General features: G+C 38.2%; 1 protein-coding gene across 1 annotated transcript in view; it reads right to left on the bottom strand.

Moving 5' to 3' along the window:
* The window catches only part of LOC150109672 (neurobeachin-like protein 1), a 1,254,229-nt gene that overhangs the window by 369,857 nt on the left and 866,861 nt on the right, over window positions 1-17,511 (bottom strand). Inside the window, exon 38 of the mRNA XM_090413954.1 lies at window positions 7,916-8,065. Coding sequence (XP_090270080.1) covers window positions 7,916-8,065 — 150 coding nt within the window. The remainder of the gene's footprint in view (window positions 1-7,915; window positions 8,066-17,511) is intronic.

Here is a 17,511-nt window from a genome sequence, read left to right as displayed (position 1 = left end):
AAGGATAACCAAAGCCAAACAACATAGCAGCATGTAAAGCAAATTAAATTTGATAAACGCTGATCAGAACTAGGTTAGAAACAATTCAAGTGATTTAAGACAGATAATATAGATCAGAGATAAGAATGAATTCCAAATTAAAAGGAAGGAAGGGAGTTGAACTAATGGCATTTAGGACAGAACAATATTATTATTATTATCCAAGACCCCATGGAGTCAAACACTCATCTAGGAGATCCTTTTATCACACACACACACACACACACACACACACACACACACACACACACACACACACACACACACACACACACACACACACACACACACACACACACACAGCTCATCATACCGTGCTTTAAACACACTCAAATTCTCTGCAGACACCACACTCTCAGGCAAGGCATTCCAATCATTCACAACTCTGAATGGAAAAAACCTGCTTTTCACTCCCCTACTCACACCCTCTTTATACAGTTTCTAGGGATGACCTCTGGTTCTCTCCCAATCTCCCACTATTTTCTGTAGAATCCCTCCAGCATTGATCCTATAACAACCCCTTACTAACATGCAGACTTCTATCATATCTCTCCTCTTACTCCTGTCCACCAGACTCTGCAAATTACATCTTCTCAATCTTTCTTCAAACTTGACATTCCAGAGGTCAGAAACTACGTTAGTCATACGCCTTCGGACCCTTTCCAACATCTCTTCATTCTTCTGAAAACCAGGTGACCAAATCTGGGCACAACAGTCCATGTGTGGCCTAATCAAAGTCTTATACAACAGAACAAGAATCTCCCTGCTTCTACACATCAGTGTCCTCCGCATCATTCCCAGAAGTCTTTGTGTTGTCTTCACAATTTTGGCTATGTGTCCCCTAAATTTCAGATCCTTATCCACTATCACCACCAGATCTCTTATTTCCTTCACCTCCGACAATATATCTTTACCAAGCATAAATTCTGCATCTCATTTTTGTTTTCCAAATTTCAAAACCTTACATTTTGCAACATTGAACTCAAATCCCCATTCCCGTGCCCAATCATTCAATTTTTTCGAGTCTTCTTGTAGGGCCATAACATCTCTACTCTTCATGGTTCGTCCCAACTTTGCATCATCTGCAAACAACTGAATATCTCCATCCAAATTTTCACCAATATCATTAATATACAAGTTAAACAGCAATGGCCCTAAAACAGACCCCGGAGGCACTCCACTAGTGACTTCTTTTCCTGGATATTGCACCCACATACAACTTGTTGATACCTATCAGATAGCCAGTCTCCAATCCAATGCACCAATCTAATATCCAATCCCACCCACTTTAGTTTGACTATCAACTTATCATGTAGTAATCTATCAAAAGTCTTTGGGAAATCTAAGTATATTACTGTGTATCCTTCTCCTCTGTCCATGGAAGCAGTCACTTTATTGTAACATGACCTCCCTTTAGTAAATCCATGCTGTCCATGAAAGATAATAATACTATTGCTGTCAACCCAATTCTGAACCCTTGTTCTCACAAGCTTCTCCAACAACTTGAAACAATTCTAATTATTAACTATATGTTATTATAATAATTATATGTTATTTTAACAAAATAAAATAAGATTTACAAAAAAATAGTTCACCACGAACATGCGCCAATATAAACGTTTCGTATCTCCAGAAATAATGAGCGCAGGCATAAGATACACTATCCAAGCGGCAGTGTATCTAATGACGCAATGTGCAACTACAGCAAACGAATATCGGCGTTAGATCATAGTGCATTTGTTTCGTGTAACGATAATTGAAAAAACATAATTCTCTTTAGTAGTTTCAACAGTGACACTCATCATAGTTCAGCCTTGTATCTATAATAAATAAATAATTATGTTATTTTAATAAAATAAAATAAGATTTACAAAAAATAATTCACCAGGCACTCGCACCAATAATAAAAGTTTCATATCTCACAGAAATAAGGTGCGTAAGCTTACTAAAAATACACTTGGCCTGCAGTGCAACGTGTCTGTGGTTCTTTGGCCTTTGATCTCCATCTGGATCTTGTGAAGCAATATTAGTACACACAGAACGTTGTAACCTTCTTGTGCTTTATTTTGGGCAGCACCACCCACTCCAAGCTGCATTAAACATTCTAGCTCCTATTTCCCTTCCTATCCATACGGGTCGAAGGTCCCTTCCTGCAGTCCTACTTTTATGGCCTTACCTTTTTGGGGAACGAGATAGTTTCTAATAGAGGAGTGGGGTTGTCTATGATTAGTCCGTCTAGCACTCTAGTTAAGGCCATAAAAGTAGGACTGCAGGAAGGGACCTTCGACCCGTAGGGATAGGAAGGAAGGGAAATAGGAGCTAGAATGTTTAATGCAGCTTCTAGCTCTGCTTTTGGCATACCCCAGCGTGTGGTGGGGGGAGAGGGAGGAAGGGAAATAGTGGCTGCAATTTTCACAGTACTAGCAGTAAGTACTGACAGGATGGGAGCATAGTGATGAATAGTTGGCCCCTCTGTCCTCACTCGTGCTGCTTCCTTTCGATTAGACCTCTTGGCCTGTCACATGCCGTTTGATCAGTTACAGTTGAGAATGATGTAATGTGCAATGACAAGAGCAAACGAATATTGGTGTTAGATCGCAGTGCATTTGTTTCGTAATCTAAAGCGTTAATTGAACAATTCCAATTATTAACTATTCAATCAATGTCAAAACATAAGCTATAACATGTTGTACTGCATTTATATAATGTTATAAGCATTGTTATTATTTATAAACACAAACAAAATTTAATTCTTTTTCCTTGGAAGTGTTGTAGTGTCGCAGTGCTTATGTACGGGCTGCCACTGATCATCTCCTTTATGAAGTGGCACAATCTTGCCCTTCTTCCACTCCTCAGGAACTTGACCCAGTGCAAGACTCGTATTAAAAAAAATATGTCAAGGCCGATGTCAACTCCCTGGCACATTCTTTCAGAATACGTGGTGATATATTATCAGGTCCCACACCCTTATTTACATCTAGTTTGCTCAAATCCCCATACATCTCTTGCTCACTACATTCAGTCTCTCTTTCCCATCATCAGCTGCTCTCGATCTCTCCATGAAGTCACATTCTAAGATTGAAATACCTTTATGAACTGTTCATTAAGAATCTCCACCACAACTGCAACAGCAGTCTTTATATCATTTTCTCCAATCAATGTCATCCTTCCATAATCATTCTTTCTTTTGCTGGCTACATATCAAAAGAACTCCTTAGGATTCTTTTTGGCTTCATCAGCTAACTGCTGTTCATACCTTTCTTTACCCTCTCACCAATCAAGTCACCCTCCTTGTGTGGTCTATGTGTTATTTCCACTTCTCTTATACTGCCTCCACAATGCCCTTTTTCTCTGTATCACATGCTTCATCTCTTTATTGATCCATTTCGACCTACCTTATTTAATCTTCTCACCCTTGGAATACATTTAGACATTGCATCTACTAGATAGTTTTTGAAAATCCCTCAAGCTGCATTGATCTCTTTTGCAGCAAACTCCTCATTCCATGCTACACCTGCAAGCTCTTTCCTGAGCTCTTCATAATCCCCCCCCCCTTGTAGTTCCACATAGCCCCTTTTCTTACAGAGGTCCTCACACTGCTGGCAACCACCCAGGTAATAACCTCATGGTCACTCTCACCAATTGGTGGGTGATTTGACTCTTCATTTATAATTACATCCTCTGATGAGATGACCAAATCTAAGACCCTCAATCCTCGTGTGCCCTCTGTTAAATACTGTCTGAAGTAGTTATCCCTTAAAAACTCAAGAAACTAATTTTCTTTACTTCCAGTTGCTATCTCATCATTCCAGTTTATATTGCTAATTAAAATCGCCCATAATGATCACTCTTTTCTTATTTGCTTGACTAATTTGATTATATATTTCATAGTCACTACCATCCACATTTCCTGGTCTATAACAACATCCAACCAAGTATTTCATTCCATTCAGCTCTATCTCACACCATACTACCTCAAAACCACTGGCACTATTTTCCTCTTGCATCTCTACTTTGTATAGACATAACTCTTTCTCTATCATCAATAGCACTCCCCTCCCTTTTTACACCTTCTATTCTCACGAAACACATCATATCCTTCTATCGCTATTCCTGTCAGGATGTCGTCCTCATCTAAGCACGTGTCACGTAGTCTAACAATTTTTTGAGTGAACAGGCTCAATTAGTGCAACCATTTCATCTGCCTTGTTTCTTACATTTCTAGCATTTGTACACCCTCTGTCCAAAAAGAAACTGAACTTTTCGAAAATAGAACTAGTGGCACCACCTGTTGTATCATGTTGTTGTTGAAAGCGGTAACCTTCATTAGTGTTGTGTCAACTGTTTATGACATTTGTTTCATTAGAAGCCGAGTCATAGTGCCAAGAGTGACAGTGTGTTTTGACGAACGGTCGGAAAATGAGTTTCAAACAGAGAGCTGCGACTGACTTTTTTTGTTAAACTTGGTAAAAGTTTTACCGAAACGCATCAAATGCTTCAAAAAGTGTACTGTGATGAATGCTTATCCCGTAATCAAGTTTCTGAGTGATTTACGTGATTTCAAAGTGGTCGTGAGATGCCTGAGGACGATGAAAAGCCGGGCCATACAAAAACTGGACTGAGTGAAGTTAACATCCAAAAAGTGCATCAAAGAAACCTGAAATTGTCCGTGAAATTGATTGAAGATGAAATGATCGTTACTGGTGACAAAATATGGTGTTTTGAGTATGAGCCTGAAACAGAGTGCTGAGTGTAGACCACCAGAAGAGGGGGCATCCGAAAAAAAAGTCACTTGGAGAAGTCAAAAGTAAAGACAATGCTGATTTGTGTCTATGATTCCAAGGGCATTATCCACAAAGAATTCGTTCCGCCAGTGGTGTTTTATCTCGAAGTTTTGAAGCGACTGATAGCAAGAATTCGTCGTGTATGGCATGAATATCGTGATGCAGGGACCTTGTCACTTTTGCACAATAATGCACCATCTCATCGTTCAAACATTGTGAGACAGTTTTTGAGCAAAAACTAAGTTTGTGTGTTGGATCGCTTGCCATACTCACCTGATTTAGCATCATGTGACTTCTTTCACTCCCCCCCGACTTCATTTGCCGATGAAAGGAAAGCAATATGACACTATTGAAAACATTCAAGTGGCAGTAACCACGACTCTCAACAGCATCCCAAAAATCAATATAAAAAACTCATTTAACGAATTAATTAACAGTGCCAAACACTATATCGAAGATGAGGGAGAGTATATTGATTGAAATAAATGATTTGAATAATTATAATTGGCCTGTATTTTATTTTCTATCAAAAGTTTGGTTTCCTTTTGGACAGAGGGTGTATATAAACACAACAGCTCATTCCTAGATCTAAAGCTGTTCTTCCACTAATAACACTCATTCGATGTGATCTCTCCATGCTCAACTGGTGCCATTTCCCTTTCTGCTTATTCATTTTAGAACCCTCTTCAATTCCAACTGTTTCCTCTTGATCACAGGTCATCCCATTCTTTCCTATCTACACATGCTCTTGGAGCATCCACCTTTCTCATTATGTCTACCCCTATCAACCCTGAGCCTCTCCATTTCCCTGTTCATCTTGCACACCCATTCTGTAATTTTCCATACTCGTGCCATTTACTTCCTCATTCATAACCACCTCTCCTGCTCTTCCACATCACTTCCCACTTGATCTGATTCATTCTCTGTACTGTCTGCGCAGTTAGCTTAGTGGCTTTGCACTTTGCAACAGTATGCCTGGGGAAGGAGTGTCCTGGGTTAGATTCGTGTCACCGATGAGAGGAGCTTAAGGATCTTCTTCAGCCATAGCAAAGTTATCCAGTCTTGGGTGTGGACAGCAGGGTTTTTCCCCCAGTTTATCTGGGGTTTTTCATCCTGCAAGCAGGCAAACCAGCCCCGTGAACACACGGATCTACAGCCATAAAATATTTAACCCCCTATGAGGGGGCTCAAGTTGCCCCAATACGGATGGGGGAGAAAAGGGCAGAAACTCCATATGAATATATAAATAAAAAATTCTCTGTACTCACTTCTCTACCTTCCAGCAACAGTCTCTCCAAGTGACTCACACCATAACCACTCATATGCAGTCCATTGCTCCCATGCAGTTCACTTCATCCTTCAAACTCATTCCACACACATTAACAAATTGTACACCTCTCTCCTCACACATTTCAGCCAACATATCATTCATAATCCTTGCTCTCTGCCTCATCTCACCACAGTCATACCTAGGCAACACACTTACTACCCTTCCTGTCACACTATTCTCTTTTATCTGTCTAAGTAGCTTCCTGATATCCATTCTGACATGCTCTTTGTCTTCTGTCAACATTTATATCTATTATAACCATCAACTCCTTTGCTTGCTCCCTCCTTATATCCAATGTCTCAATCACTCTACTCATTTTACTGCCTGGAAAATATACCTTGTGCATCCTCTCATCCAGCACACCTTTAATAATGGAGTCGCCATACAACGCCACTCACTTGCCTTTCATACCTACTTGATTTGTTTTAATCATTTTCACCCGAATTTTCTTAATTTCACTCAGCATCCATTTCATCTCTTGCCTCATCCAACCCAATTCAACTTTTGAATCTCGCGTCACATTCTCTTTATTATTCAATCTTTCTAATTTTCGAACTATTGACTTACCATCCATTATGGTTTTCAAATCACTCATTTTCTTTTTTTTTAACAATTTTTCGCCTTTCTTTCACACCATGCTTCTCTTTTGAACAAGCACTCATTCTTCCCACGACATTCTCGCCACTAACACTTTCTGTCATCAAATTCATATTAGGTATTTGTGAAGTGTGAGCTAAACGAGGATTTGATGAGCTCACACTTCACAAATACCCTTCTTCCATCAGCTCTAAATTACCATCTATGTAATCAAAAGAATACATGTAGCACACCTCGCACTTTACGAAACGACTGAGGTCTAAATTAAAGTCATGCACTGGCAAAATCGCCGCCATCTTTCCTCTGCTAGTTACTACTCTAAGTGCTAAAAACAACGAATTTGTAATTAAGTTTAAGCAAAATATTCCACACATTAATAATGCTAGTAGAACACAACTTTTATAGCAGCTCTTACTCAAACAATCACTCATATACAATTAATTATTTCAAGAATAACTTATCTGAATCCAGAGCTCTTCTTACACCCCACCGCTACTGTTGCCTCATGAGTGCCTCTCATCAAATAAAATTAAACATCAAATATTAAAAATGAAACAATATGCACCTTATTAGTATTCAGGAATGTGCAAGATGATATGGTCACTTAAATAGATTAACAAAATTGGAGCATAAAACAAAAATTGATGGCATAGGAACCTGATTAAGATGGATTAACAACTACACGAGTGCCTCAGAAGACATGATTATATAATAATCAATAAACTTTAAAAGATGAGTTTTTAAGGGCTGTTATTTAAAAATAATAATAAAATTAAATTTAAAAATAAAACTCTACAAGAGGAAGGGGGGGGGATCACAAGAAATACAAACTTAAAATATCAGACAATGAAAAAACATTTTAGAAATGAGATCATCTTACAGCCTCACTGTTAGTTACAAATTACTGCTAGGGAATAGTAGGAAGGGAGGGGAAAATCTTGTTCCCATAACACTTACTCATATATGAAAAGTAATAATATGGTATACAATATTTTTATCATTGTTTTACTATTTTATTTTTATAGGTTTTTGTTTTTAGAGCCTGTTTATTGAGAATCTAGTACAGTTTCACTGGAAGCTGAATCATTTTTTATTTCATATGAAAGTATAATATTACCTCTAAGAGTTGCATTAAGAGAGCTAAAATATTTCAGTCAAGTTTTACCTGAAATCGGAGTTTGCTTTCTCCGCATTCTCTATTACGTCTATGCTTAGCAATCATCAGATTTTCATAGCAATGATTCCAAAATGTATTCATTGATTCCCTTTGTTGTTCTAAGTGAAGAGGTTTATAATTTTTCTGACATACTTTAACCTTTAAAAAAAAAAAAACATATTTCAGGATGAAATATTAACTTAAACCTTGATCAGTTGAAACATTCACATGTCCATAAACATTTTATTGCATTAATAATATATAAAAAATAATATAAATAGATAAAATATAACTTATAAAATATCATGTCCCTTCTTTTTCCACCTATCAACTGAATTTTTCAACCCACATGCTTTCAACCTATCTTCATAGGGAGCATTCCACAGACCTGTCACAAGTTGAGTAACTCCTCTCTGAATCCTCTCCACAACTTCCTGATCCCAAGAAAATCCAAGTGACCAAATCTGTGCACAGTAATCAAGATGCAGCCAAATCATAGCCTTAAACAGAGGGGATAATAACCTCCCTATCTTTACTTGGTAGCTTGTTTATCAGCATCCAAGTAATCCTCTGAATTATTTTACCAACTTTTGCAATATGTCCTCTGAACTTATCACTGTTCATCATCACCCTAAATCCCTAGTCTCATCAATTTTCTGAAATATACAATAGCAACTATCAATATAATACAGAGTATGTAATCTTTACCATTACCTTCAAGACCCTACCTTCATTAATTTCCTGCAATCTAGCACTATCAATGTGATAAAAATTCTGTAACCTTTTCAAAAGTGCATAAACTTACATTTAGCAACATTAAACTGACAATCATTATCCTTTGACCATAATAATGCCAAGTTATTTAAATCATCCTGCAAGATATCTACATCATCTTTATCAACTATTACCTTCCAATTTTGTATCACCAGCAAATAACTGAATAATGCTCATGGTTTAGTGGGCAGCCATACTCATGTCCAGCTTAATACTGCTCTGGATGCAGTAGTGATTTGCCTATCTGTGGGATTTCTTATTACAGTATGTTCGATATACGTACCATGGGTTATGAGATGGAACTTGATAGTCATATATTGCAACTGTCTCGGCCAATACTTCTCATGTAATAGACAAAGCACTCTGTGGGGTAGTGTCAACAAACGGATGAGGTCTTATCATTCGGTGAATGCTTGACAACATGGCCATCTCTTATTAAAAATTGAATCAATACCTTCTTCCATGTGCCTACCTGTTTACTTTCCGAGTCTGGAATACCAATCATATCTTCTCCCTCCAAAAAACAGCGGCTTGTATCGCCTTGTCATTGACTGTCATCTGTGGAGCACACATCGATTAAATTTGGGCAACATGAAAGATGTTCGTCAGTTTGGACGTCTTCACAGTCACAGCTATCATCATCTGCATAACCCCATTTCATCAGATTACTTCTATATTTGGACACTCACACTCTAAGACGGTTCAGAGTCCTCCAAGTGCTGTAGGGTAGGTGATATCCCTTGATTAATTCTTCTTTAATTATGGGGACTTCTTGAAGTTGAACCGATTCCCTCCATAGAACAAGACGTCGCTCCTCAGGTTTATGGATCAATGATTTAGTTCTTTGCATAAAACAACACCTTGATTTGAGTCGAGAAGCCGTGATGATAAGGCCATACATCGGATATCTTTCGTCGGTCATCTGCTTTTTTCTCTCCATCTCACCAGCCACTTGACATCTTATACCTGGTGGCGCTATGCTTGCTAAGGGATACAGTTTGTTGATTGGGATTGGTCTTAGGCATCAGGTTATGATCTGTTAAGGTATCATAGGTGGATGCTTCCCACACTGGGGCAGCATATTCCCCCCTGCAGCAAAACAGAATGCCAAAGCTGTCGAACGAAGTACCTCGGGTTGAGCTCCCCACGTCATGCCGGTCATTTTTCTTATGTTATTTCTGGCATAGATTTTTCCTTTTAGTTCCTGGCAATGCATCTTATATGACAAGGTATGATCCAGCTTAACTCCAAGATATTTGGGATTACTGCAGTGTTCGAGGCGTTTTCCTCTCCAGGCAATGTTTAAGTGGCATTTTGCTTCCCTATTGTGAGTCTTGTTTGGGTTAGGCTTCAGACAATTGGTCTCATAATAAGTGGAGAGTATTTCTAGGGCTTCTGTCAGCCTCCTCTCAACTTTTTCAAAGCTCCTTGCTTGACTGCATATCGCTGTGTCGTCAGCATAGATAAACCTCCTCACTCGTGGGTGGGTGGGCTGATTGTTAGTATAAATATTGTAGAGCATCAGGGCCAATATGCTGCCTTGAAGTAAACCATTCTTCTGATTTCTCCATCTACTCTTCTTTCCTTGCAATCGTAGACTCTGGAAAGAAGAGTAGATGGAGAAATCAGAAGTGAATCAGAAGTGAAAATCTTTCGTTATTTGGTACAGCTTGACCAACAGTCTCTTGTGATTAACAGTGTCATGTGCCACCGAGAGACCAATAAAAGCTGCTCCAGTCACAAGCTTCTTCTCATAACCATCTTCAATATGCTGCGTGAGATTCAGAATTTGGCCACAGCAGGACTTTCTGGGATGGAAACTGGCTTGCTCGGGTATAAGTTTCTCATCAATGTTTGCTGCTATTCTTTCCAGAATCATTCATTCAAAAACTTTATACAAGTGGCAGAGGAGAGAAACAGGGCAAATATTCTTCGGCTCTGTAGGTTCCTTTCCTGGTCTAAGTAAAGCTACTACTTGAGCTTTCCTCCATAATTTGGGCAACTGTAGAGATTCTATGCACTTATTCATATTAATTTCACCAGCCAATGGATGGTTACCGGACCGAAACGCTTTATCAATTCTGTCCGAATGTTGTCCAGACCAGCAGATCTATTCTCTTTCAGGTGACATATAGCTTTTCTTAGTTCTTCTTCGGAGAACAAAGAGGCTAATAAGTTAGTCTCAGCTTCTTTAATGTGCATAAGATTGGTTTCTGGTATCTTCTTGTCTGTCCTGCCATTCAATAATAGCTGGTGAGCAATCTAGTTTGGCGTGACCTCTGTTACGTAAGTTGGAGTTTTAGTTGGATCATTGCTTAAATTCTTCACCAGTTTCCATGCTCGTCTGCTGTTCTGTTTCATATCCAAATCCTGCAGCAGCTTCATCCATCTCTTCTTTCTACCATCCATGAGTTTGTCCATCAGTTTTTCGCCTGCTTCAATTGTGGCTACAGCGAAAAGATCCTCATCATATCTGATTTTATATTCTTTTAGTTGTTCCATCAGATCTACATTAAGCCCAGCGATGTATTGAGTTCTGCATCCTCGTGGTATGTGCCACCGAGATACTATTTTGATGGTATTCACGAACTCTTCATAGTTACTTGGATCCGCTTCAAGAGTGTTTACTGTCTGATCAAGTTCCTTCGCAAATCCATCCCACCTTGCTTTTTTAAGATTAAGCCACCGCTTAAAGGGTTCTATCTTTGGATTGATAATGGCTCTGACTTCACAAGTAACAGGTCTGTGCTGAGTTCTTGGTATTGGCTCTTCTACTATCTTCATCGCTTGCACAGCTACTTGTTAACTGATAAAGATGTTGTCTGGATTATAGCCTCTTCTACACCTTCCACTATTGAATGATGGTCTTAACTTGGGGGTCGTGAATCAGCTTCAGTCCTTCTCTCTCAGCCCAATTTTCCAGCTCAGCACGATTCCTGTCAGAGTTTATTTTAATTATTTGATTATTTTAACCTTCTGGGCATTAAAATTGGCAGGTTCTTTGAAGACGAAATCTTCATTAGGTGGCTTATAAACTGATGTGAATGTGCAGGACTTGATCTCGATGGTTAATATCTCTATATTATTATGGGATGTCATATGTATAGATTTGATATCCAAGACTGGTTTAGCAAATATAACGTTACCGTATTGCTTGTGTGGTCTCTCAGCTACTAATTTCATACTGTGAATTTTTGGTCTATTGCTATTTACTCCTCGATGTGTCTCCTGGATAACTAAAACATCACATTTGCATGTATCACACGTCTGCTAATAAAACTTCCTTTCCAGATGAGAGTCCTTCAATGTTTATTGAAGTCATCTTAAAAGCTAGCCTCGAAGAAGGCTGATTTATAGTTCGTATGATTGTTCCGGTAGCTGAAGGATTAGCCATTGAATTTCAACGTTGCCCAGGGTACGACCGATTGTGAATTCTGAGTGATTGCCTTTATATATAACACAATCTACGAGAAGGCTCCTTCAATGTACCCCCTTGTATTCTGCAATAGATCTTACAATCTGCTTTCCTGCCTTTCCGCTGCTCAGGTGGCATGTTGAAAAGAACATATATGGAAGTGATCATTTTCCTGTTATTTGCACAATGTCTTCACAGGAACTATGATCTCCTACACAGGGACACTGATGTGGAAAATGGACTAGACTGATTGGAATACTTTTTTCCATCTTACAAAATTTAATGCTAAAGCAGTCAGACTAACACCTATCAAGGAAGCAGTGAAGTAAGATAAGAGATTGTACCCAAGTGCCAAGTAGCCAAAATAGATCAAAGCATGGGGTATGTTTCGTAGATATCCCCACCACATTGAACTTAATAGTTCAATGTGGCCGGGATATCTACATCAATAAATATCTAAGTCAATAAATAATTATTTACTTAAAATTTTGTGTTCTGATATATACCATCAAAAATAAAACATGTACGACGAACACATAAGCCTTTCTATACATTTAAGGAGAGGAAGTTAAACAATTCACAGTGAATGATCTTGCAGAAATGTTCTCTGCAGTTAGCAATGTTCTCAAAATGGTTGAAGACAAGGACTCCAATGTTGAATGCTACTTATTAGTACAAAGGAAAGTACATGATGCATTTGCTTGCTATAAACAAATTTATGATGAAAAGAAGAAGAATAAACAAAGCACATCAGACATTTTCATTAAAAAAACAAAGGTTCCACCAAAAGAGCCACAACCTGGTCCTTCACATAGGTCCTATCACATCCAGGAGTCTATGAAGTACCCTGCTCGTGTGATGAAGCTTACTATGGTCAAAACAGGAAGAACTGTGACCATCCGCATCGGCGAACATAAAAGATACATCCGGCATTATCACTATGGCAAGTCGGGCCTAGCAGATCGTGCTTTGGATACCCCTGCACACAGGATCAACTGGAAGAAAACAAAAGTACTGCACATAAACTCTTACAAGTCGGAGAGATTGTTCTTAGAAGCAACAGAAGCCTTGAAACATACTCCAAATCTCAACAAATATGGCTGTATATTTTTACCTAAGATCAGGGAGACAGTCATCTTAAGACATAACTAGTACCAGCTTTTTCTCTCTGTTTTTCAGGACTTTAGTCTTTGTGTAGTAACTGCAATTTTTTTTTTTTTTTCAGATAGAGGGCACCTAATTAGGACTTTAGTCTTTGTGTTGCCGCTACAATTTTGTTAAACTAGTCCATTGATTACACCATGTTGTTGTAGTCTCGCGTATGGTGACAAACTGTTTTTGTGCTCTGAAGATGCTGGTTATAACACCAGCAAAATATCAGCAATAAGTCAATAAATAATTATTTACTTATAATTTTGTGTTCTGATATATACCATCAAAAATAAAACATACACTACCTCTCCTTGTTTCTCTTTTTCCTCTTCCTTTTCTCATTCTTCCTCTTCTGCAACACATTATTCCTCCAGTTCAACCAATTCTTCGTTGGTCAACTCTTTAGGGGCACTTCCTATGGATTGATCTATGTCGTTGTCATTCACTTTGAGATTCAGGTTGTTTGCCCACTATTTCTTCACTCAATTTACAAAGGTCTTCATTTTTTTTCACAACTTTCAAAATTGTGCACAAACCTTTTTAATGTCTTTTTCCATATGCCACTCATACATTGAGAGATCACGTCATCCCAAACTACAGCAATATTTTTAATAGCATGATAAACATTGAATGCTTTTCAGAATTGCATGAGAGTTTGGTAATTTCCTTCATTAGGAGAAATGGCTTGTGAAAAAGTTCTCCATAGAGAATAAACCTTAAATGCTACTAGAACTTCCTGATTTATTGTTTGGAGGAAGAAGCATGACCTTGAACATGATCTAGAATTAAATTCTACATTTTCTTTCACACAATAGCTTTCCATTTCCGCATGACAGGTTGATTAAGGCATCCGCAAACAATTTTTGAGTCATCCACAACTTCTTATTTCTCCAATAATGAACTGGAAGAGTATGCTTCCTAATGTTTTTGAAGGCTTGTGGATTCTCGCTGTGCCATATCATAAATGGTTTCAGAGTCTTTAAGAGCTTTGAAACCAGGCATAGATTTTAGCTTTTGTGGATGAATTGTCAACTCGGGCATTTTTTTTCCGAAACAAGGAGGCCTCATCCATATTAAATATTTGCTGTGGAATTTTCCTCCATAATAATTTTATCCAATTTCTCCACAAACTCCTTGGCAGACTTCTCATTGGAACTTGCGGTTTCACCACATATTTTCACATTATGCAGTGCAAAACGCCGCTTGAATCTCATGAAAGAACCGGAAGAAGAATCGAATTTGCAGTCATAATCGGGTCCTGCTTTCTCTTTCAACATCTTGAAGAGACTTAGTGATTTAGTGGTTATGGTCACAGTGCTAAGAGGTATGTACTTTTGGTTCATGTCTTCTATGTATGATTATTAGTTTTTCTGATAGTACCTTGTCGTAGCTTCTTCACTATTGTTAAATCTTGAATGAAAGGTTTATTATATTGTAAAATATTTCATTCAGATTTAACAGGTACAAAAAAAATTCCTGGAGAAAATGCTTGTATATAGGTATAAGTGAAATTGTTGACAGAAGTAACGAAATAATCATTTAATTGTAAATTCTCCTATGTATTATATTGTTAAGTGTCCTTGTAAAACCGTTAAGGGTTGGAATTTAGTGAAAGTTATGTTATCATGAGAAAGTTAGATCTAAGTATACAATGGGATAATTGGCTTAAAGAAATTACCCCAGGCAGTCATGTACGCAAGGTCTAAGTTTCGTGCATGGAGAACGCAACGAAGAGAGAACGGTACCGAGTGCAAGAATTTTAGGTGCCGACTGGAAAAGAGAGACGTAAGAGGGAGAACAGCTCAGCAAGGATATATAGAGCTTGGCGAAGCCAACTCAAGGCTCTTTTTTTTTTTTTTGTTCGAGATTCCTGTTCCTGGGGAAGGTGCATGAGAGCGGTTGAAAAGAACGATGTCCAGTGGCAGCCATGCAGCCAGATAGCGATCCAATGCAGGCATAATCATCGGTACAGCGGAAAAGCCAGTGCAAACCAATCAACATGCAGAACCACGTGGACCGAACCCACAGAGCAGCTTCGCCCACATCGGAAAGGGTGATTCATGATCGTAATCACTAGTTTGTCCTACCTGAAGACAACTGACTGTAAGAGAGGGTAACAAGCCGTGTGAATTTTTTTGGGAGATCGAGAGTAAAGGCAAGAGAGATCCTGATGCTCGGTAATGTAGAAACTTTTCAATTCCTTTGCATGCAAGAAACAGTTAGTGTGCAAATTTGTGTGGATATGCCCAGTGATTGGACTTACAAAACTGAACCAGGACTTTAGTATCTAATCAACTGGTAGATTGTTTTAGCCCTGAGTAAGAATTCATGTACAGTGTGGTATTGAATTGCTAAAGTTTGTTATAGCCTGATAGTTCTTGAATCTAGAATAAGATAAATGCTTGTACAAGAATGTTAGTTGAATAGGATCAAGTCAGAAATTTAACTGGTAATAGATATTGTCTCATTGTTTATGACTAGGAGTATTAAGGTCATGTCTGGTTAATCATTTTAAATTTTGTAGGAGAGATTTGGTTTTGTTAAGTGATCTTAATATTTGTACATCGTATTAGAGTAATGAATAAACCTTTCTTTTTCTTATCTAACAAATTGCCTCATCTGTGAACTCAATGCACCACTCATAAAAACAGAACCAGTGCGAGTTAAATTGTAGGGATAGTAAGAATAAAGATATACGAAGTTTTTTCGTAATTGCGAAATTTAATTGCTTGATTATCGAATAGTGTGTCATTCTAAGTGTTAACTCCCTGACAAGGAAGATTCTCCTGTCTAAGAATTTGGATGACACAGCTTTAACAAACAAATTTTTCCATATTCTGACACGGAGTTAATTCCAGATTTGTATCAAGGAAATTTGGCTCTAGTCGTGGGCAATTTCTTTGTCTACCAAGTTTTGCACACATGAGCAATTTAAGTAGTGGTCACAGAGCGAAAAGGGTGAAAGCAAGCGCGAGAAATTATATCAAGTAATAGTGATATTCATTAAAGATAATAATCGTAAGTTTAACTAATAAGAAATTATAAACACAACAAACAAACAAACAAACAAACAAACAAACAAACAAACAAACACACACACACATACACACACACAAAAGTAAGCATTTAAGATAAGAAAAAAAAAAAAGAGAAATTTAACACTATTGTTGAACTGGCAACTTTGTTTCAAGATCAATTGCTTGCCTCTTTTTCTGTGATTCTTCACTAGGTTTTTTTAATTGGGGATGTAGGGCCATGTTGCACAAAATATCATGAAATATATAACGATAAATACACAAATAACGTATTTTTCAAACACAAAATCAACAGAGAAGCTGTTGAAGCCAAGTGCACGGAGGTTGCTGCTGAATGTGCTGTTGCCACTACATTGTTGCATGATGCATTGTTGCTAAAGAAAAATCTTTTTACTTTACACTCGCTTGTGTCTTGTTCGAAAGTATAGTCGAAAATGTTCTTTATTCCATTATAGGATCACAGGCGTATATACAGGGTGTTCGGGATAAATTTGACAGTTTCGTAAGGAAAAAGAAAATCTTCTTTGTATCTATTAAATTTAATGAATTGACAAAAAAACATTACAGGCAGAGTTAATTACAATACTATCAACAAGATTTACTCAAAATAACCACCATTAGCATCGATCACAGCTTCAATTCTGCTTCGGAACCTCGAACAAGCTGATGCTACAGTCTCCCTGGGAAGGGCCGCAAAAACTGTTTTAATTTTATCCATTAACTGGGCTTTTGTATTACTGGAAGTGCGATTGGTGTCTTTTTCAACTGCGCCCCATACAAAATAATCCATGGGGTTAAGGTCTGGGGAGTTTGGAGGCCAAACATTTGGACTGGTGAAGTCGTAGAAATTTTCAGACAACCATTTTTGACTTTTCCCAGAGGTGTGGCAAGGGGCCGAATCCTGCTGCCATACATACGGCCTACCATTGCCTACCCTTGTTATCCAGGGCTTGACTACAGTTAGCAACTCCACGAACAAAGCCCGAATTCCAATGCCAGGGTTCTTCAACACCTGTTCCTGCAGATTTGCGAGGAATTCTGCTGTACGAACGCAATCAGATCGTCTGCTAGGGATCTTTCTTCTTGCTACATCCTCGTAGTCACCATTGCAAGTCTCTAGTTCATGCCTGATTGTTTTTACTGTATTCAGGGAGCATTGGGCAGCAGTCGTAATATCCTTATTTTGATGGCGGGCACGAATCATCATGATACAAGTTATTCTCTTCCGT

This window comes from Typopeltis vanoorti, chromosome 2, assembly GCF_054136105.1.
Source record: "Typopeltis vanoorti isolate ZY-2024b chromosome 2, IOZ_Tvanoo_1.0, whole genome shotgun sequence".
Lineage (NCBI taxonomy): Eukaryota > Metazoa > Arthropoda > Arachnida > Uropygi > Thelyphonidae > Typopeltis > Typopeltis vanoorti.
Note: the sequence above shows the minus strand (reverse complement) of the source record. Positions and strands in the feature narration are given on the sequence as shown.